This window comes from Phaseolus vulgaris, chromosome 2 (genome assembly GCF_000499845.2).
Source record: "Phaseolus vulgaris cultivar G19833 chromosome 2, P. vulgaris v2.0, whole genome shotgun sequence".
NCBI classification, from domain to species: Eukaryota; Viridiplantae; Streptophyta; class Magnoliopsida; order Fabales; family Fabaceae; genus Phaseolus; species Phaseolus vulgaris.
In genome coordinates this window covers 4,203,671-4,225,119 of record NC_023758.2, presented here as the reverse complement: position 1 = coordinate 4,225,119, position 21,449 = coordinate 4,203,671, and the positions used below count along the sequence as shown (strand labels likewise).

At 33.8% G+C, this 21,449-nt stretch overlaps 4 protein-coding genes across 11 annotated transcripts; 3 read left to right on the top strand and 1 right to left on the bottom strand.

Annotated features, from left to right (window-relative positions):
• Positions 1-1,940: 1,940 nt before the first annotated feature.
• LOC137810383 (uncharacterized) lies at positions 1,941-8,280 on the top strand. Its single transcript, XM_068611620.1, has 8 exons — positions 1,941-4,533; positions 5,217-5,346; positions 5,470-5,558; positions 5,830-6,068; positions 6,158-6,244; positions 6,783-6,882; positions 7,020-7,197; positions 7,295-8,280. Exons 1-8 carry the CDS (start codon positions 2,326-2,328, stop codon positions 8,104-8,106), a joined length of 3,843 nt encoding a protein of 1,280 aa, XP_068467721.1. The 5' UTR covers positions 1,941-2,325; the 3' UTR covers positions 8,107-8,280.
• A 2,354-nt stretch (positions 8,281-10,634) lies between these two features.
• On the top strand, positions 10,635-12,229 carry LOC137810381 (uncharacterized). The gene is made up of 2 exons (XM_068611617.1): positions 10,635-10,706; positions 10,808-12,229. The coding sequence occupies exon 2, from the start codon at positions 10,924-10,926 to the stop codon at positions 11,926-11,928; it is 1,005 nt and encodes a 334-aa protein (XP_068467718.1). The 5' UTR covers positions 10,635-10,706; positions 10,808-10,923; the 3' UTR covers positions 11,929-12,229.
• A 61-nt stretch (positions 12,230-12,290) lies between these two features.
• LOC137810382 (ferredoxin C 1, chloroplastic) lies at positions 12,291-12,923 on the bottom strand. Its single transcript, XM_068611619.1, has one exon. The coding sequence runs from the start codon at positions 12,921-12,923 to the stop codon at positions 12,483-12,485; it is 441 nt and encodes a 146-aa protein (XP_068467720.1). The 3' UTR covers positions 12,291-12,482.
• Positions 12,877-19,588, top strand: LOC137810380 (uncharacterized). 8 transcript variants are annotated; one of them, XM_068611612.1, is made up of 6 exons: positions 12,877-13,018; positions 14,281-14,334; positions 16,952-17,288; positions 18,037-18,599; positions 18,697-18,763; positions 18,991-19,588. In XM_068611612.1, exons 2-6 carry the CDS (start codon positions 14,293-14,295, stop codon positions 19,392-19,394), a joined length of 1,413 nt encoding a protein of 470 aa, XP_068467713.1. In that variant the 5' UTR covers positions 12,877-13,018; positions 14,281-14,292; the 3' UTR covers positions 19,395-19,588. The 8 variants fall into 8 exon arrangements, with proteins under 8 accessions (XP_068467713.1, XP_068467710.1, XP_068467709.1 ...); XM_068611609.1 differs by having other exon boundaries at positions 18,667-18,763; XM_068611608.1 differs by lacking the exon at positions 12,877-13,018 and adding an exon at positions 13,775-13,985 and having other exon boundaries at positions 18,667-18,763.
• The last annotated feature ends 1,861 nt before the right edge of the window (positions 19,589-21,449 follow it).

Here is a 21,449-nt window from a genome sequence, read left to right as displayed (position 1 = left end):
TGCATTTGATAAATAAATAAATATTGAGTTTTATTTGTAAAACATTTATTAATGTGAAACTAAGAGTCTTAAAATAAGGAGCCTAACTTTTTAAATATTTTTTAATAAAACAATTTTACTATTATATACTTAGATGCTATATGTTTGTTGTTTAATTTTAAAGGGAAATTATTTTTTCTGCCGAAAGTCACTTTATATATTCACATAAACTAGAACTTATCAAAGTCTAAACTAAATGTTTATTTTTTTTTATTAGTTTAGTCACTTATTGTTAATTACCCATTTTAATCAAAGTATCTAATAGGAAGCTTTCCAAAATATTTTTAAATACTCTATTTAAACTCTCTTTCCACAACTTTTTGTTTTACCTATGACCTAACTTCTAGAAAGTCTAACCCAATTTAACTTCATTTGTTAAAGATAGCATGCTTAAACTAATTAAAAAAATTATTTATAAATAAAGGTTAGACTTTCATTTTTGAACATGATTCTACTAGAACACTCATACTATATTTGTCTTTACATAAGTTATTTACATTAATTTGTGGATCTTTCAATATTAAATAGATTTAAACTACACAAGTTTACTTTAATGACAGTGTTGTTAAAGTCAACTTTTAATTTAATTTTGTCTCACCTTTAATACACTATTAATATTTTTTCATTAATTTATCTTATTCTGTACCATAACGATCTAGTAGCAAAATGATGTTTTAAATAACAAAATTCTGTAAGCAATGCTTAATTTGAGTCAACGTTGATAAAAATGATTGCACCTTATGTGCTCTTAAAGATAAAAAATTCACTTTTTATTGATAAATTATTTTCTTTTGTATTAAGATTTCAATATTTATATTATATTATTTTATTACACTAAGTTCATATATAAAATTAAATTAATTTTTTATTTTGTTTGTGAAATTACTGATATGTTTAACATCAATATTATTGTGTCTATTAATAAGTTTATTATAAAAAAGTTTAGTATGTGTTATCCAATTGTTGACTAATATATTATAAATATATTGAATGCTTTTGTTTGAAAATGAGTCAAATAAACTAGTTTGAACTTTTAGAATATTAATATGGAGTGTGAGAAGACTTGTTATTGACTACTTTTATGACTTAACTAAGCTCAATTAATATTCAGTTTAATATAAAGAAACTTAGTGAATGTACAAATATTATTTATAGATTTGATTTTGATCATATTGTAGTAATAATAATAATAATAATGGAATTTATATATGATTTGTGCAACATAATTTCACACATAAAATATAAAATATGTTCTAATTGTCTAAAAAAATAAAACATTATTCCATTATTTTCATATCTAGATTAGCCAACTTTGAGATTGATTTCTATAGATTAAAATATAGTTAATTATAGTCAATATTATTTTGATAAAAAATGTAAACTGAAAAATAATAAACATAATTAGTAAACTAAATAAAATCTTCCATTTAATTTGTTTAACAATAATAATACTTTGAGAACCTATTTCAATATACAAACTTGATGATATGAATAAAGGTTATTTTTAATATTTTATAAACTGATTCAAATTTTTCGTAGAAAAAATATAATTGTAAATTAATGCAAGTTCTAAATATATCACTTATCTTTATTTAACTGTTCAGTTTAATTCAATTTTCAATTAATTCAGTTTAGTTTAACTTATTTGTAAAAAAAAACTGATATTTAAAAAAAAAAAAAAAAAAAAACTTATTTGTAACGTCTCTAGAAATTCTGTAGAAGACTCACTTACCGAGAAACAGTACTGAAAAGTGTAAGAAAAACTGTATAAACAGTCGTGGGAACCGTTGCGATTCTGCCACGTGCAAGATATGCAATGTGGCAGCATCAGAACCGTGCGATTCAACAAAAGATAAAATTTGGAGGGAAAATAAAATAAGCAAAACATAAAGCCATGAACAGCTAACATTGTTTTCTGTTTACGTTTTTTTTTTTTTTTACTTTTTTTGTTATTATCGATTGATTATGATATTAGCTTAGTTGTTGCTTCTGCAAATCGCAACCCAAAATCTCTTCCCCTCTCAGTTTCTCTCCAATTTTTCGTCTCAATTTCTCTCCGACTTCGGTCGCCCTCGGAACACTTTTCGGCGGGGATTACTCGCTTCACACAGTTTATTCCGGGGACGGAATCCGTGAATTTTCCGGCGAGGTAAGGTTGGAATTTTGTTTTGGTCTGAGGGGAAGGGGATGAGTGTGTAAAGTTAAGAACGATTTTGCTTTAGATCTGGAGATTAGGGTTTAGTTTTGGTTGCGGGAGATGCTAATTTTGGCGAGGGGCTTTGGTAGATGGAATCAGAAGTGAGATCGGGTGGTTCTGGGGTTGTGGTGAAGAGCAGAAATTCCTCGGGTTGTTTGATTGTGCGAAAGAAAGGGGATGGGTTGGATGCTACTGCTTCCACCTCTAGGAAGTTCTATGAATCGAAGAAAAGGGCCAACATCAGTGTGCCTGTTAGTGATTCTGGATCAAGCGACGAGTTGCTGATTCCACCTGGTAGAAGGCTTGGGTCTGAGACTATTCGTGTTTGCAATGGTTTGGCTGCGTCTGAGAGGGTTGGGAGTGAGATTAGTAGGAAGAGGCACAGAATGGAACGAATTAGGGGTGCGGATAAAGGTTTGGAGCAGTGGGTGAATAAGCGTAGTAAGTTGGATGTGTACAATTTAGAAGAATATGATGGTATGGATGTGGAGAACATGAGGAGGAGGCATTTGGATGGTAATGCAGCTGGTTTTGGAGGAAGAAGTTTTATGGGGTCGGTTCATGCTACTAGGAGTGGCATTGATAGGGAATTGAAGAATGGGTCAAGTGGTCGTCTTGTTGATAAGCGGAAGAACTCTTATGTAGACAGGTCAAGTGGCTTGTTTCCTGGAGATAATCTTGATCGCATTAGGTTCAAGAGTAACAGAGATGGTGTTCGGGTACCTATACCCTTGCAGAGGGAGAAGTTTAATTCGGATGAGTCTATCAGGGTTCAGGGGAAAAATGGTGTTTTGAAGGTAATGGTTAATAAGAAGAAGGTGTGTGGGCAATCAGAACAGTACTACAATCATCACAAACCTTTGGAAAGCTGGCAAAGGTTGAAACCTGAAGAGCCCATCAAGAGGATGAAGATTGAAGAGACTGCCAAGAGGAATGTTCCAACTCGTCCTTCATCAAACCTGGAAACAAAACCTGTTGAGAAACCAGGAGTACTCAAGAGGGTGGAGAAGAAACAGATAGCATCAAGAAAATATTTGTCAAGCAAGGATGGCAAGGGTGATGAGGGGGGTTCAGATAACAGTGACACATCATTAAATCCCGGGGTAAGAAATACTGTAGCTCGTGAGCCTGTAAAAAAGATGTTCTCTGAGGATGAACAGACTCCTGTGCATGATAAACTCTCAAGCACAAAAGCGAAAGAAGGAAAAATCAAGCGTGGTAGTGGTACAGAAAAACAGAAACTGCGAGAGAGAATACGGGAGATGCTGCTGACTTCAGGTTGGACCATAGACTATAGACCTCGAAGGAACAGAGACTACCTGGATGCAGTTTACATTAATCCAGTAGGTACAGCCTATTGGTCTATCATCAAGGCCTATGACGCCCTTCAAAAGCAATTGAATGAAGATGCTAATGAGGTCAAAGCCAAAGGGGATAGTGCTTCTTTTACACCTATTGCAGATGATGTGCTCAGTCAGCTAACAAGGAAAACTAGGAAGAAAATGGAGAAAGAATTGAAAAACAAGAAGAAAAAATATGACAGTGAAAGTGATAATGAAAAAGAGCCTGAAATAAGAAGATCTGCCAGCAACAAGAATGATATGAATAGCACTGATAGTGATAACAATGAGGAGAAATTAAGCTCCTTTATTAAACAGGGAAGTAAGTCGATGAAAAATAAAATGTTTGAAAGTAACGTTATCAGTGCTCGCTCTAAAATCCAGAATGCTACCCATCACTCAGTTGACGGAATAGAAAAATCATCTGGATGTGATTCTCGTATACATGGACGGAAGAGTAATAAACACGGAAGATGTACCTTGTTAGTTCGCAGTTCTAACAAAAGATCAAATTCAGAATCTGATGGCTTTGTCCCATATACGGGAAAACGGACAGTTCTTGCCTGGTTGATCGACTCTGGAACAGTAGAGTTAAGCCAAAAGGTTCAGTACCGCAGACGGAAGAAAGTCCTGCTTGAGGGGTGGATCACAAGAGATGGCATACATTGTGGCTGCTGTAGTAAAATCCTCACAGTTTCAAAGTTTGAGCTTCATGCAGGAAGCAAATTGCCACAGCCATATCAAAATATTTTTTTGGAATCTGGAGTTTCTCTTCTACAATGCCAGATAGATGCATGGAATAGACAAGAGCATTCTGAAAAAATTGGTCTCCATTCAGTAGATACTGACGGTGATGATCGAAATGATGATACATGTGGTATTTGTGCAGATGGAGGGGATTTAATCTGTTGTGATGGTTGTCCATCAACATTTCATCAAAGCTGCTTGGATATACAGGTATGTGGGCGTATTTTATTTTTCATAGGTCACGGTTCTCACTTCGCAACATATTGTTAGAACATTTTTTTTTTGTCGTGATTTTGACCTGTTTCTTGGTGAACAGTAGCATATGAAATTTATGTTTCTCTTCCAGATGTTGTTTGGTTTATCGAATCTTTTTGGGGTGGTCGAAGGAGGCACTATGTCTTTGTTGGTTGCTTTGTTGTTATGAATGTTGAGGGGACTGAAGTCACGTTCTTGTTATTATGCTTTTGCAAATGTGTTAGGCGAATGCTGAACAAAACTTGTGCCTACTGAATACTTAAATGGTTGAGTCTGTCCAGTGTCAGCAAAGAAGTTCATTCAAAGAAAAAATACCTTCCTATACTGTGGTATATGAGGACTTCAATAATTTAATTTATGGCCCTCTAACTTCTTTTATACCTAGTAGGCATGTTGAATAGGTTTTCTCATAGAAGTTGAGCAAGTGTTCCCGCACACCAAAGCTAGAATAATGTATTATTGAGACTTTGACTGAGGTGTTACTAACTCGTTGTAATTGCATACTTAACTTTATTTCAGTAATGTAATTGATATATATATATATGTGTGTGTGTGTGTGTGTGTGTGTGTGTGTGTGTGTGTGTTGATTATTTTAGGAGTATTGTTTTTTCATGAGGAATTCATTTATGTTGTTGCAGATGCTTCCTCCTGGTGAATGGAATTGTCCAAATTGCACCTGTAAATTTTGTGGCATAGCCAGTGAACTTTCTGAAAAAGATGACGCATCAGTGTCTATCTTACATACATGCAACTTATGTGAGAAAAAATGTATTCACCTTCTCTCATTCATATTTTTTATGTTTCTTCAATATGTTTATATTCTATTGGCCATTACTTCTCTTCTGTTTTTCCCCTTTGATGTTGTTTAATAAGTACTTTCCATTTGCATAGATCACGACTCTTGCGCTAATGAGATGGATGCCCTTCTTAATAACCTCAATACATCAAGCCTTTCTTTTTGTGGGAAAGAGTGCAGAGAGGTACATCTTACAGTTATTTCTCGTTTTCAAAATTTTGAAGTATAGCTTGATGAATGTATCTGTATTTATTTAACCATTTTCTTTCTCATAATTTAGCATGCGTTGAGAGTACCACCAATTATTGTGCACTAGTCTATAGAATGTGCTTCTTCCAAGACATTGCTTTTTATGAATTTTCGTATTTTATTGGTTTGTTACAATGAATTTTTTTCAAAGTTGCTGTGATAAGCCCAGATTCTGATTCGTTGTTATGTTCTTCTTACTTGTACAGCTTTCTGAACAATTGAAGAAGTATATTGGTACCAAGCATGAACTAGAAGCGGGTTTTTCATGGTCTCTCATTCATAGAACGGATGAAGACTCAGAGGCAGCTTGCAAGGGAATTAATCAGAGGGTAGAATGTAATTCAAAATTGGCTATTGCACTGTCTGTGATGGATGAATGCTTTTTACCTGTTATTGATCGGAGGAGTGGGATCAATTTAATCCGTAACATTTTATATAATAGTGGGTAAGTAGTAGTTAAAAGTTCAAAACATTATGAATTCGCCATTATCCCTATATTTAATTTATGAGACCTCTCATTCTATTTGTTTTCAGATCAAACTTTAATAGGTTGAGCTATGGTGGCTTTTACACTGCTATTTTGGAGAGAGGGGATGAAATCATTTCTGCGGCATCTATCAGGTACTAAGCCTCAGACTTTGTCTTGCTGACTCGTTTATTGAATCTCTGAGCTTTTCTTTTGAAGAAGGAAAACAGCAGAAAGAGTAGAAATTGGCAGAGTGAAAGGTTTTTCTGTTGCAATTGGATTGAATGCCTACTTACCTGGTGCACCTCTGAGAAGTTAGGGGAACTAAGAAAATAATTGAGAAGAAAAAAAAATTGTAGTTATCAAGACAATTTGTTTTGATCATACGAAGGAAATGAAATTCGTAATTATGTAAAATTTTCCAGTCATGCTTCATTTGCTTTAGAGAACTTCTCCTTTTCATGGCATTTATAAAAAAGTGCCATAATGAGGAAGCATGAGTGCATTGGGTAGTCACTCTGGTTCCTAACTTTCTTGAAAGTGACATTCAGTTTTACTGATTTAGCTTAAAAGCTAAAAGGCCATGTTCTTTTTCTTGGTTTCTCACTATCATAATCTATATCTATGCTGCTATGTGATTTTTTAAGTCTGAATAAATGAGTATACATGTAAGTATTAACTCCCATGTCTTAGGTTCCATGGAACTGAGATAGCTGAGATGCCATTCATTGGAACTCGTCACATATATAGGCGTCAAGGGATGTGTCGCCGGCTTTTTTCTTCCATTGAATCGGTAAACCTTGAAGCTATGATTCATTGCGATTTACTTACACCTAAGATCTATTTAGAGCTTTGATTGAGGCTTTTCTGTATACATTTTTTATTGACACTGACACATTCTTATCTTATTATTTTCTCCTTGGTTGGAAGGCCCTTTGTGCTATGAAGGTTGAAAAACTAGTTATTCCTGCAATTGCTGAACTAACACATACATGGACAACAGTTTTTGGTTTCACACATCTGGACGAATTACTCAGACAAGAAATGAGGTCACTGAATATGGTGGTCTTCCCTGGTATTGATATGTTACAGAAGCTGTTAGTGGAAGGTAATAAAACTGCAGGTGTTGATGCTGTTTTTGTTTAAGTAAATTTCAGCGAGTTACTTTTGCCAGTGCATAAGTTTTACTTTCCTTTTACTAACAGGTTCTGAGAAAATGGGAAATGAAGACAACGATTTTATCCATACCAAAATGGGAAATAGGTCAGATATGGGTTCTTCAACTCCACAAGATCTTCGTGGAAGTGATGATGTTAGTTCAAATCCTGCTAATGAGACAAATGATGAATGCAGCGATGCTTCTCGAGAAATAAACCAAGTTTTGGTTGACGGGATTCTCTGTTCCAAATCTCATTCTGAGGAAATGGTCTCTGATTCAATTTCAGATAAATGTGTTTCTCCTTCTAGAACTAGTCACAGTGCTCTAGAAATGAAGAATAAAGTGCTGGCTCCTCCTCCTGTTGATAAATTAAATCCCACTTCTGTGAGAAGTCACCCAGAAGATATTCCAAATGTTCAAGCTTTGGCTCAGGAAACTGCTTGTTCTGATCCATGTTCAGCAGAAAACCTTGACAAGAAATGTCGCTTGGTCACTGCTATGAATTGTGATTCGCTGGAGCTTGACATTAATTCAGTTTTGAACTCTCAAAAGTCAGACAACACTCCACCTACCAAAGAGGCTTATATGAATGATGCTCTTGAAGCTGTTACTTCAGGGATTTTATCAGAAGAGAATATTATTCCAAAGGGAAGTAATCAAAATGTAGATGTCTCCATTTCTGCTCTCAATCATGACGACGAGAGTTTGTTGCAACTAGGATCTGGTTCCAACTCTGAAAACGGATGCAAAAATGGTAAGGATTTGCTTTTGAGCCCAATAGTTGCTTCAAATGAAACATGTGTGGATGAAAGTGGCGTAAATGCTTCCGGTGATAGTTCCGAGACTGTTGTGGTCTAACAGATAACCCAGTTCTGTATTACTTGTGATACTCATAAGTTTCGTTTCAGAGCTTCACTGCGTTGTATGTGAGTCAATTTTCAAGGCTTTAGAAGCTTCTGCGTTGTGCTTTGATGTTGGTATTATGAATAAATTCTATTGATTTTGAGGGAATCATTATTTGGTCCCTTGTCATTTATGAGTGAATTTTGTAATGTTAGAAGTAGCTAACTCCATGTTATCTGAATGTTTCTTCTGCCAAAAAGATTCAATTGCATCTGCGGCAAGACCTGTTGCCGATTAGGTGAAGTTACTGAGTGAGAAGTAATATCCCATCGATCTTTCAACAAAAGCAAATACTTGAGTTACACTTTTGATTGTGCTGCTCTTATTGTATATATCTCAATCTGGTAGAGTCGAAACAGGTTTCTGCTCAATCCCTTTGTGTCACTATGTTCATGGTAATTCGTCAATCATATGGCGTTGGCAATTGTACTTTGAGAAACTCTTTTTACATATATTTTTGTCTTCTGTTTTTTCCCATACATTGGTAGGAAGTGTTTAATCTGGTTTCATGGCTTGACTATATTTAACTATGTTTCCTTGTATTAAGCTTGTGGTCCGTTTCTGCCAAAGTTCATCAGCATAGAATTTGGTGATAATGTATTTAATTTGGGCAGCCCTTGTTTGTATTCACTTGAGAACTGAAAATGCTTTGTACTTTCATCAAATTGAAGTCATGTTTTGATATGATTTTTGGAAGACAGCTGTTTTCTTGCACCCAGAAAATATTTAGAATGTTTTTTATTTATTTTTTCTGAATTGAAGTTATCAATCTAAAATATAGTTTTACAAACTGGATTAGTCTTACATCAGTCTATAATCTCAGTTCTTTATTTAAAATTGAAGTAACAAAATTTCAGTTTTTTTCATGAACTATTATTAAAAATAAATACAAAAATTACGAGAGACTAAGGGAAATCTATAAGTCAAATCTGTCAAATCTATATGTTAACAAAAATTATATATGAAAAAAAAATCTTATTTCTTCATATCACAAATCGGTAACTGAAAAAAATCTTATTTCTTCATATCACGAATCAGAAATTTATTGTACCAATGTTATAACGATTACATGTGAGATGAATAATAAATTACACATCATCAACAAAATAAAGAAGTACACATATCAACAAAATAAAGAATGAATGTTGTTGGACATTGACATGAATCTAATAAGAGAGTTTGCACACTTATGTAACAAAGATACTCATACAATTATTATTTTTTTATAAAAATGTTTTTATGTTAGGTATTACTGACATTTCAAGTAACAATAATCATCTACCATCACATGAAAAATATTATTAAAAAAGAAAGAAAATAAAAAAAAATATGGGGAACTAGGCCAAAAATCCATATGTTAACAAAAATGATACATAGGTAAAATATATTTATTCATAAATAATTCTAAGAACAGACTAGATGGAAACATATTATACCAATGAAACAATTCTCTATGAATAAATTCTAAATTAGTCAACTTATTAGCACACGCATTCCCTTCACGAAAAAATATGAGTAATCCTTAAGCTGATTTTCCCACAATAATTAAGACAAATATTCCATCTAAAAAACATTTGTCCTAGCAGAATCACATTCTAACCAAACATTAGTAAGTCCCGTCTTTTGAGTTTCTTCCATAGCATGCATAATCCCATAAAACTCAGCAAACAGAGCAGTATGAACTTCAAGGAACCTCTCATCTCACAGGAAGAGGACAAATAATTTTACCAGAGTGTTAATACCAAAAATCTTGATCATGTTAAAATCTAACTTATCATTTTTCATAGAAGCTTTAGACGAGTTACCCACCAAACAACTTAAATCTTATCTTGAAAACGAGCGAGGTATAATTTCTAAATTGTGGACACGGACACATATCTATATTATATAATTATGAATTATATAAATTGATGATAAAGATTTATATGCATAAGTATGTTTCAAATTTTTTTAACAGAAAATGTTTCTTATAGCTGGTTCAAAATAATTTGTTCTTTATTTTTTAATCATAATAAAAATTTATACAATAAATTTGAGTTTTAAAAGAAATATATTTATTCTTTTTAAAATTATTCTAAAATTGTGCTAAGAAATCTAATAAATATTAAAAATCAAATCAAATTAAAAACATTCAAAATAATAAAACCAAATGGAACAGATCATCACAATCGAGGGAAAAAAAAGCTATTAAACCTTTTTTATTTTGTGCATTTTACTTTTTGTATTTAGGTGACAGTTTGGCTATTGCTTTTCAGAGATAAAAGTGACTATTCATACTACTTTTCAATAGATGTTAATTTGTTTTTTTCAATTGAAGTCTCTCAAGTTTACTTATGTATTGATTTGTAGAGATTTTTTTATTTACAACAACGATATTATTTTCTTATCAAATATTTGTGAATTCCTTTTGTAATGTCAATTAGGAAAATCTTGTCCAAATTATAATGATTTTGTTTAGTACTATTATTGGTCCACGTGATTTGACCTACCACTCGTTTATATTTTATGGCAGTATTCAACTGTAGGGATCAAGAGAAAAGTACAAAGGAAAAAAGGTCCTCTTAACACCAATAGATTCTCACTTGTTTTGAACTATATATACTTTTGAGGTTGCTTTAATCTATTTGTTCATTGTTTTTTTGTATTCCTTCTAAAGGGGTCGTGTTTCAGAAAATAAGTACAACGGTCTGCACGCCAACTGTTCGATGTTTTGCTGCTTCGAGCATTTGGCATTAACTAGTTTTTAAAGTTTCTCTCTTGAAATCTCTGGTCATGGTATCCATGCTACTAGCAAGGAAGGGTGCCTCCTTATACAAACAACATTTTCTCTCCAGGACATTCAATCTCTGCTTCAAGACCCTCACCACCCTTCCTACCAAAGAGGTTGAGGCAGCACCGAGTTCTGCATCCGTGCCACCTTCTGAATACTCTACCAGCCTCCATCTTTCCCCATTTCTCTCCGAATTCAATCATCCCTCAACTGGGTTTGATGTTGAACTTGTGGATCAGGATACTTGGGGTGTCTCATCTGGGGTGGCACAAGCCTGGAGGGGGCCTGTATCGAAAGCTAGTTCTTTTGGTTCGCAAGTGACCGATGAAACCATTGAAGATCATGTTGAGGGTGAACTAGATTTTGAGGACATAGATAATATGAGAGTTCGTGGCAATCTGTTTTATAAGCTTGAGCGCAGCTCCAAGGAGTTTGAAGAGTATAATTTGGATTTTCACAGGAAGAAATCTTCCAAGAAAAAAGAGGAGGTAGACAAAGCTAAACCAACTCCAAATGTGGTTTCTAAAGATCACAAGGCTCCCAGAGTAGATGAATTGGCAAGAAGCAAAAGTGTTGTGCCCCGTGTGGACGAAATCAATTATGGGCCTAGTGTGAACAAGAGGCAGAGGACTCCCACCTTTAACCAGCTTACAGGTCCTTACCACGAACCCTTTTGCCTGGACATTTTCATATCAAACGCCTCTGTTCGTGCTTGCATTGTTCACAGGGTAACGAGCAAGGTTGTTGCTGTGGCACATTCCATTTCCAAGGACCTCAAGTTTGACCTGGCTTCTACCAAGAATAAAACCACTTGTGCCGCAGTGGGGGCAATTCTAGCTCAGAGAGCACTGGGTGATGATATCCATGACGTGATTTACACTCCAAGAAAAGGTGAAAGGGTGGAGGGAAAACTTCAGATTGTTCTTCAGTCCATCATTGACAATGGCATCCGCGTTAAGGTAAAGATTAAGCAGAGACACAAGAAACCATTCAACCGCATCACCTGAGGTGTGCATTTTATTCGGCACTATATGTAAATGGAAGGGGATTTGGATCCTTTTACACATCTTTGATGTTGAGAGAAACACTCAACAAATGTGCGACTGCAGGTGTGATGGTGGTGACCCCAATACTTTTGATGTTAGGCTGAAGTTGTGTATGGACAGTTTTTTAAAACCTTGTTAAGGCTAGCTGGGGTTTGAATCATTTGGTAAATGTGAACTTCTACTACCATTTTGGATTCCACCTTTGTAATATGTCAATAAGGTTTAGAAATTTTAAATAAAATTGCAAAATGATAACTACTCATCCACATTTAGTTCGTATCCTAGATAACCATTTATCAGCATTGTTGGAAAGTTGGTGTCTGTTCTAGTCTGAATCAAATGTTGTATAATTGTGCTTCATGCATCAATAAGAAACTACATAATAGAACAGAAGTATATCAAAAACCAGAGCGACATCAGCGAATACAGAAACAAGCAAAGACTCAACCCTGTTAACCAAAGCCAGCAGCAGCAGCTTGGAATTAGGTACTCTACATTCAAAACTCAAAAACAGACTAGTCATTGGCTGTGGCCAACTGCAATGACAGCAGCTCCTCCTCAGGGATAACCTTTATATGACAATCGGATTGAGGGTAGGAGACACAGAGGAGTGTATAACCTCTCTCCACCACATCATCGCTGAGCATTCCTTCACTCTGATCAACAGATCCACTGATGAGACGAGCAGGGCATGTCATACAAACCCCAAGTCTGCAGTCATAAGGCACAGGCAACCCAGATTCCAGTGCCTTTGACAGTATGGTCTCGTCAGCTTCAACTTCCAGAGGAATGGACTGCCCCTCCTGCTCAATCACCACTTTGTAGGACCTCACAGTGAGTGGGCGCAAAGCAAGGCCTTGCCGAGGGTTCACCTGAGAAGCAGTGGAGAGCTTGGTGGTGGGGTGCCCCCGTCTGAAAAGGGTAAAGGGTGTTGCTGCTAACTGAAAGCTCGCCATGCTGAGGTTCTTCCAATGGAGAAGAAAGCAATGGTTTCTGAGACGGGCGAAGCGTGTGGTGGATGAAGGGATAAGGCTTGTGTTCTGGTGGAAAGGTGAGGATGACCTTTTTCACATACCTTAGTTTAATTAATGGTAAACAAAGAAATTAATGCAATCTCTTACACAGTTTTGTTTTCATATTATCATCAAACTGGTTCTGCTGCCAAAAGATAATAAAAAAGTTTGCTTGTGAAAGATGCAGACCCAAAAATTATTTTCTGTTGTTTTCTTTGAGACCTAGCAAGTTTCATATCGATTGGAAATAAATCCAATTATGACTGGTATGGCTTATATTAATAAAAATAGTAAGCTTTAGAAATAGATAAATTACTTATAATCTGTTTTTCAAATTAAAATTTAAGAAGTGAAAAGTTGGAAGAAAAAAATAAAAAAAAATACATGAAAAAGGAGAAATTAATTATATTTCAATACATAATTAATAAGATATTTATAACCTAACTAATTTCAATATAAGTAATATATAAGTAATAAATCAAATGTTTTTTTAATATTTATATCTATATATGTTTACATTGATTATATAGATATAATTTATTATCAGTATTTTATTGATATTAATTTTTATTATTATAATTAAATAAATAATTAAAATAATATTTTTTAAAAATAAAAAAAGTCTATAATAAATAAATATCTTTAAGTTATTTTTAATTATTATTATTTTCAATCTTTTCACATCCATCATGTATCCATGTTCAGTTAATTTGTACTTCAGGGAACAGTACAAGATTTAGATAAGAGTGACGAGACATTATATAATAAATGTTAATAATTATATCGAATATTGTAATGGGTTGACAAATATAAGAAATTAAATAAATAAAAAGTTCTTTTATCGATGAAAAAAAAAAGTGTAAAATAAGAAAAGACCGATACTACGCCGTTTTCTCGTCTTTTCTTTCTATAAATACGGCCGAAATGTATGGTGGGGTTACCTTTGCTTACAGTTTAGATCCGCGGCGCTGTGCTGTATCTTCGTTTTCGTTTCGGTTCTTCAAGGTCACTTTTGCTTCTTTTCTTTTTTTTTCCATTACATCAATCACTCTATTTTCTACTAATTATCTCGTTTCGGTTTCTCAAGCTCACTTTTGGTTTTTATGATCCTCCATTACATTAATCACACTACTTTTTTACCGATTACTCTTCTTAATTAGAGTCCATTTCTCACCGATCATTCCCAAACCATTAATATCACTGGGAGTTTTGTTACTTCTATCTTTTTCTTTTAATGCATGTGTGTTTTTGATAGTTTTTTGAGCTCTATGCTAATAGTTTTTGCTTGTCTGTTTTGTAGTGACCAGATATAATGTCTTCTGACAAGTCTGCAATGGACTACCATTTTGCTGAAGTGAGAGTTTCTTTATTTGATGCTCATTCCTGCTCGGTTTTTTGTATTGTATTGTCAATCCGAAGTTTATTCTTCGATTCGAGTTGCATGTATGTGTTGCATGTATGTGAGTGTGTTTCTATAAACATGCATGCATTGCATGTATGAGTGGGTGTTTCTATAAACAAGTTTTGGTTGGATCTACCGGTTTTGATGAAGGTTATCATATAACTTTGTATATCGTACATCTAAATAAACTTTCGGATGATTTTCTTGTGTTTCCCGGAGTTGCATGTGTGTCTTGCATGTATGTTTGTGTTTCTATAAACATGTTTTGGTTGGATCTACGTTGCATGTATGTGTGGGTGTTTCTATAAACAAGTTTTGATTGAATCTATGGTTGCATGTATGTTTGTGTTTCTATAAACATTTTTTGACTGGATCTACCGGTTGCATGTATGTCTGTGTGTTTCTATAATCAAGTTTTGATTGGATCTACCGCTTTGATGAAGGTTATCCTATAACCTGTATATCCCACATCTAAATAAACTTGCGGATGATTTTCTTGTGTTTCCCTTGCATGTATGTGTGTATGTTTCTATAAACAAGTTTTGATTGGATCTACTTGCATGTATGTGTGGGTGTTTCCATAAACAAGTTTTGATTGAATCTATGATTGCATGTATGTCTTTTTATTTCTATAAACAAGTTTTGATTGGATCTAACCCTTTTGATGAAGGTTATCCTATAACCAGTATATCCCACATCTAAATAAAGTTGCCGATGATTTTCTTGTTCTATAAACAAGTTTTGATTGGATCTACTTGCATGTATGTGTGGGTGTTTCCATAAACAAGTTTTGATTGAATCTATGGTTGCATGTATGTTTTTTTGTTTCTACAAACAAGTTTTGATTGGATCTAACCCTTTTGATGAAGGTTATCCTATAACCAGTATATCCCACATCTAAAATAAACTTGTGGATGATTTTCTTGTGTTTCTGAGTTGCATGTATGTGTGTATGTTTCTATAAACAAGTTTTGATTGGATCTACTTGCATGTATGTGTGGGTGTTTCCATAAACAAGTTTTGATTGAATCTATGGTTGCATGTATGTCTTTTTGTTTCTACAAAAAGTTTTGATTGGATCTAACCCTTTTGATGAAGGTTATCCTATAACCAGTATATCCCACATCTAAAATAAACTTGTGGATGATTTTCTTGTGTTTCCTGAGTTGCATGTATGTTTGTATGTTTCTATAAACAAGTTTTGATTGGATCTACTTGCATGTATGTGTGTATGTTCTATAAACAAGTTTTGATTGGATCTACTTGCATGTATGGAAACAAGTTTTGATTGAATCTATGGTTGCATGTATGTCTTTTTGTTTCTATAAACAAGTTTCGATTGGATCTAACCCTTTTGATGAAGGTTATCCTATAACCAGTATATCCCACATCTCTAAAATAAACTTGTGGATGATTTTCTTGTGTTTCCTGAGTTGCATGTATGTGTGTATGTTTCTATAAACAAGTTTTGATTGGATCTACTTGCATGCATGTGTGAGTGTTTCCATAAACAAGTTTTGATTGAATCTATGGTTGCATGTATGTTTGTTTGTTTCTATAAACAAGTTTTGATTGGATCTAACCCTTTTGATGAAGGTTATCCTATAACCAGTATATCCCACATCTAAATAAACTTGCGGATGATTTTCTTGTGTTTCTTATAAACAAGTTTTGATTGGATCTACTTCCATGTATGTGTGGGTGTTTCCATAAACAAATTTTGATTGAATCAACCGGTTCAATGTATGTGTGTTTCTATAAACAAGTTTTGATTGGATCTACCTTTTTATTATGAAGGTTATCCTATAACCTGTATATCCCATATCTAAATAAACTTGCGGATGATTTTCTTGTGTTTCCGGAGTTGCATGTATGTGTGTTTCTATAAACAAGTTTTGATTGGATCTACTTGTTGCATGTATGTGTGGGTGTTTCCATAAATGTATGTGTGGGTGTTTCCATAAACAAGTTTTGATTGAATCTATCGGGATAAGATACATGTATGTAAATGCAAACTTCACCTTCTAAGTGATTTTTATAAGATTGAGTTTGACTTAAAAGTTTACTTTTTAAAATGGTATCTAAGTCATTTATATAGCATATAGAGTTTTTTTGGCCATATTAGAAGTGGTTTTTATAAGATTGAGTTTGACTTAAAGTTTACTTTTTAAAATGGTATCTGAGTCATTTATATAGCATATAGAGTTTTTTTGGCCATATAGAGTTTTGTGGCCTTATCAGGCCACTTGTTACACACGAGTTTGTAGCTTTGGCTTTGGCGTGATTGTATTGGAAATCCCATATGGACTGGAGCATTAAACCTGGAAGTGGTGATATTTCCTTTAATTTTTGGTGTGGTCTTTCTCTAATTTCCTTCTTTGAATGCGTTAGTTTCATTATTCTGTGAATTTTTTTTTTGTTTTTTTATGATCTGTTTCGGGAATTTTAACTCTCTTCAGTTCAGCTGCTCTGTCATTTTCCTGAACTGCCTTTTATATTACATATTTGTAATTCTAATTTTGATTATGCTGCGGTTGAGATGGAGGATAATGATTTATTTTATCTACAGCCAGTGATTCCGGAAATGTCTGGTGAAGGATTTCCATATGCACCGGAAAATTGGCCAGAAAAGGGTGATGTTTGGGGATGGAGAACTGGACGGAGAATTGTCCCTGCTGGTACGCACTTTCAGGATAGGTATCTGTATCTGCCTAATCGACTAGTCCGCTTGTTGAAGGAGGAGAACGAGAACGCAGGGTCAGGTTCAAGCACACACAGCAAACAACACATCTTTGCGAGCAAGCTTGCTGTTGAACGTTATGTCAAGAGATATTTTCCTGATGCTGATATCAATGCCTTTTTTGCATCTTTCTCCTGGAAGATTCCCGCAATATCATCTGCATCAGGTAACGGTCTCTTTTTTCCTGTCACTTATTCCTAAGCAATATCCAATGCTTTTTAGAAGGATTTTTCAGATGTTGCCTATATCTATTTTTTCATTTGATACTAGAATATCCCTTTTCTCTATCAATTTCCTTTAATTTCTTCCTTTTAATTTGTAGTGGCCTTTGCTTTGAATGCGTTAGTGTCATTTTTCAATGTTTGTTTTTTTGTTTTTTCATGACTTGTTTGATTGATTCTAATAAACTCTGCTGAGTTCTATTGCTCTGTTGTTTTTCTGAACTCAGTTATAGATGTAATTCTATTTTTTATAACAATGTTATTTGCACATTCGGAGAATAATTTATGTAATCTAGAGGTTAAAAATTTGATTACATAAAACTGAAGAATAAAGATAAAGTTCTTGACATGATAATATATAGGCATATGAATTTTATCAATGCGATTGGTAAATCATTTTTGCTACCAACATCTTACTAGATGGAGACTAGCAGAATTATACGCTACATACCACGTTGGCTTGGAATTGTTGTAGTGTTGTCGTGATGTGGTTGTGGTTAGTTAAAAATCTTTGACAGGGCAACTACGGTTGTGAAACAGTTTTATTAAACCATTATTTTTCATCCTAGTTATGTTTTCCTTTTCATGTTTTACAATGTCTCTCAGCAATCAGTGACGTACTGTTATGTTTGTTTTGCTTATTAAAATGATATAACATTGCTAAATAACTACTTCGGTTGTTCTACATCACAGACAATGCAGAACCAATACTTGCTATACCTCTTCAACAGGTAGCACTAGAAGTATCTGACTCTGATGATGAGGACGTTGTCAAGTGCAAAGCAAATAATAAGGAGTGCAGTAGTCTGGTGTTGGGAGAAGTAGCAAAATATTCTCCAGTCATGCCTTGTGATATCTGCTGTACTGAACCTGGCTTTTGCCGTGACTGTTCTTGCATTCTCTGTAGCAAAACTGTCTCTGCAGCTTATGGTGGCTATAGTTACATCAAGTGTAAAGTGAATGCTGGTGAAGGGATTTGTGGCCACGTTGCTCATATTGAATGCGCCCTTCGATGTCTCTTGGCAGGCCAAGTTGGAGGAAGTATTGGACTGGATGCTGGCTACCTCTGCCGTCGCTGTGATGGGAGGACTGATGTGATTTCTCATGTTAGTAATCTTCTGCAAACATGCAAAAGTACGGATTTGGATGATGAAATTCTGAAGAAGATTTTGAATCTTGGTGCTTGTCTCCTGCGTGGTTCAGAGAGACCCATTGCAAAGGAGGTTCTGCGTTATATTGAATTGGCCATCTCAAAGGTATATTCTTAAACGATATTATGGTAATAGAAACAAAACTTATCTTGCTTGTTCTCTCTTTTTGAAGGCTTATGACCAATTTGATGGTTTTCATCAGCTCAAATGTGGAACTACTCATGAAGATGTCTGGAAGAAAGATGACAATCTTATGGATTATTCTATGAGTAAGTATCCTCCCCTACTATCTGTGCATATCTATTTTTACTACTTTCGACTGATACTAAAACCCTAGCATTGATTTATAGAGGTGAAAAACTCTAGGTGTGTGAATTTCTAAAAGACATGAGAAACAGAATGACCATTTATCCTCTCTGACTCTGGGTTGTGACAAATCGTAAACTTTCTGTTATTGGGTGCACTCTACTTAACATATTGTGTGTTTGTTTATCAGGTAATGGCAGTGGTGTGACGCAAGACCCAATGAATGAGGGCAATGCTGAAGTTAAGACAAGGTCGAAGCCTTTTAATTTTCATAATTTTAGCTTCTCAGACCTTGATGAAGATGCTGTACAAGTTGTCGAGGAGTTTAGAAGGTCACAAGAGTTAGAATATAAGGTGGTTGAAGAAGCACTTACGGCACAAAAAACCTATTTAATAAATTTGCATGCCCAACTGGAACATGAAAAAGAAGCATTGGCTGGTCAAATGTCATCTGCTGCGGCAGAGGATGCTGTACGTGAAAGGAAGAAACAGCTCAAACGGGAGATGGCTAAGTTTGAAAACATGTGTAAGATAGGGAATGGGTGTTCTAGGACATCCAGGTCTATTCTGAAGGAGTACTTTGGCTTTTCGTAAGATGCTTCACTTGACAATCTCAGGTTGTGACAATTTCCATTTTCCTCAGACTTTCGTTGTGTTTTTGTTGTGTTTTTGCTTCAAATTACATCCTTTCGTATCATCATGGATGTTTTGCCAAACTATCATGTGGCAATTCTCTGAGCTACAGACTCTTACTACTAAATAACGTGATGTTGAAAGTTTGTTGTTAATTGCTGTTTGCAGTATTATTCTTCCTGATAGCTCATCTGTTATAATTATCTGTCCAAACATTTTCAAAATCGGTTTTCAAACTTAGCATCAAATATCATTCTCAGTAGGCTGCTGATATATTAACATTCTTGACAGTTTTCACACACACTTCACATCATAAGAAATTAATATTATTTTTTTTTTTAATTTAAAAGTATTATTATATTATTATAAAGAGTGTAATGTTTTTTACTGTTTATGCAACAAAACTTTTCTCTTCTCTTCTCAGTATTGAATTCCCTTCTGCATTGGGAATAAGATTCTTTAGAAACAATTTCAGAAAATCCTAGTCTTCTAAGACAGATTTCTTAGCTTTCATCACTTATGTTGCCCTTTTTTAAGTATTAAAAGTCTGAAATTACTTGATTTGTTTTAATTGTAATTTTTTTCCAAAAAATATATATTTTATCAAGGTCTAAAGTTGAAGAAATGTTGGCATATTGCTCACACATCTTATGGAGTTTCTTCCTCCACGCCTATAATTTTTTTTTTAAATACCGAAATTAGTTTTGGATGATTTTGGAATAGGAAATTTTTTTGAAATACCTCGCAGTTTTGAATGATTTTCGCAGTTTTGAATGATTTTCGCAGTTTTGAATGATTTTGGAATATGAATTTTGTAAGAATTTCTTTTTTAGAAATATCGAAATTATCTTTTCTCTGTTTTGAATGATCTCGGAATAGGAGTTCTTAAGAAAAAATAAGCAAAAAATATTTTCATAATAGGGGTTTTGTAAGAAAAAAATTGTTTCTGAAGTAGGGATTCTGTAATTATAGTGTTTCTGAAATAGAAAATTCAGAAATAATGTTTTTGGAATAGGAAATCAGTTTCAGAAAATATGTTTCAAAAATATTCTAAAAAGAACAATTCAAAATCAATTTTAAAAAAAAGGTAAAATAGCCTTCTTTGAAAATGAAAATGATGGGGTGTAGGAAGACATTTTTTTGGGGTGCATGAAGAAATAGCCCACATCTTAAACTGTCATTGTGCAATACTTGCATTCACATCTTTTTATTTAATAATAAATTATTATTACTACTGATAATAGATGAAAAAATATAGATCAATAGGGTAAGTAATTTCATGTGTACAACATTTTTAAAATTAAATTGTTTTTTGTTATAAAATTTATTATTAATAATTGTACATATACTATTTATAAAACTGTATTATATATCAAACATACAATACAGACAAGTTAGCCACCTTATAATTTATTTAAAGCCTAAAGTTTGATATTTTTAACTAAAAATGGTTTTTAAAAGGTCTGAATCCGGCAATTTTAAAAAATAAACGAAGTCAAACTAAGTTTTTTTGACTATCCAAATTATGAGCAGATATCTCTTTACTTGGAGATTGAATATTAAATAAAATCCTTTTTCTTATTCTTCACAATTTTTTATTTATTTTCTCATTCCTTCTAGAATATTCTTTATATAAAACTTTTTTTATATTTCCTTCAATCATTAATTAGTGACAGGTGAGAGAGAACAACTGTGAAGTGTAGAAAGCTGGAAACTATAAAATCTTAATTTGTTTAATTGGTTAATCCGCTTAAATCAAGGAAAAAAATAATGACTCGTAAGAACCAACCAAATGAATAAATATATAATATTAACTATTTATATATGTTGAAGTCATGCTTAGCTGGTAGCATGCTTTTGGGAAGAACTAAATGCTTACCATGTTCAATTGGTTTCTCAATGTATATAATTAATTATGATCTTCATTGAAGACATGTCCTATAATCGATAAAATTAAGAGCTAAGTATTCAATAAATACCAACTTCTCAGCTTCTTCTACGACGATTTATGTCATA

Bases quoted from the DNA above. Each gene is read 5' to 3' on its own strand.
- LOC137810381 (XM_068611617.1), top strand. From the start codon at position 10,924: ATGGTATCCATGCTACTAGCAAGGAAGGGTGCCTCCTTATACAAACAA.
- LOC137810383 (XM_068611620.1), top strand. From the start codon at position 2,326: ATGGAATCAGAAGTGAGATCGGGTGGTTCTGGGGTTGTGGTGAAGAGC. The intron at 5,347-5,469 runs GTATTCACCTTC...CCATTTGCATAG, and splicing joins CAACTTATGTGAGAAAAAAT to ATCACGACTCTTGCGCTAAT. The intron at 6,069-6,157 runs GTAAGTAGTAGT...ATTTGTTTTCAG, and splicing joins AACATTTTATATAATAGTGG to ATCAAACTTTAATAGGTTGA.
- LOC137810382 (XM_068611619.1), bottom strand. From the start codon at position 12,923: ATGGCGAGCTTTCAGTTAGCAGCAACACCCTTTACCCTTTTCAGACGG.
- LOC137810380 (XM_068611609.1), top strand. From the start codon at position 14,293: ATGTCTTCTGACAAGTCTGCAATGGACTACCATTTTGCTGAA. The intron at 14,335-16,951 runs GTGAGAGTTTCT...TTTTATCTACAG, and splicing joins TGGACTACCATTTTGCTGAA to CCAGTGATTCCGGAAATGTC. The intron at 18,764-18,990 runs GTAAGTATCCTC...TTTGTTTATCAG, and splicing joins TCTTATGGATTATTCTATGA to GTAATGGCAGTGGTGTGACG.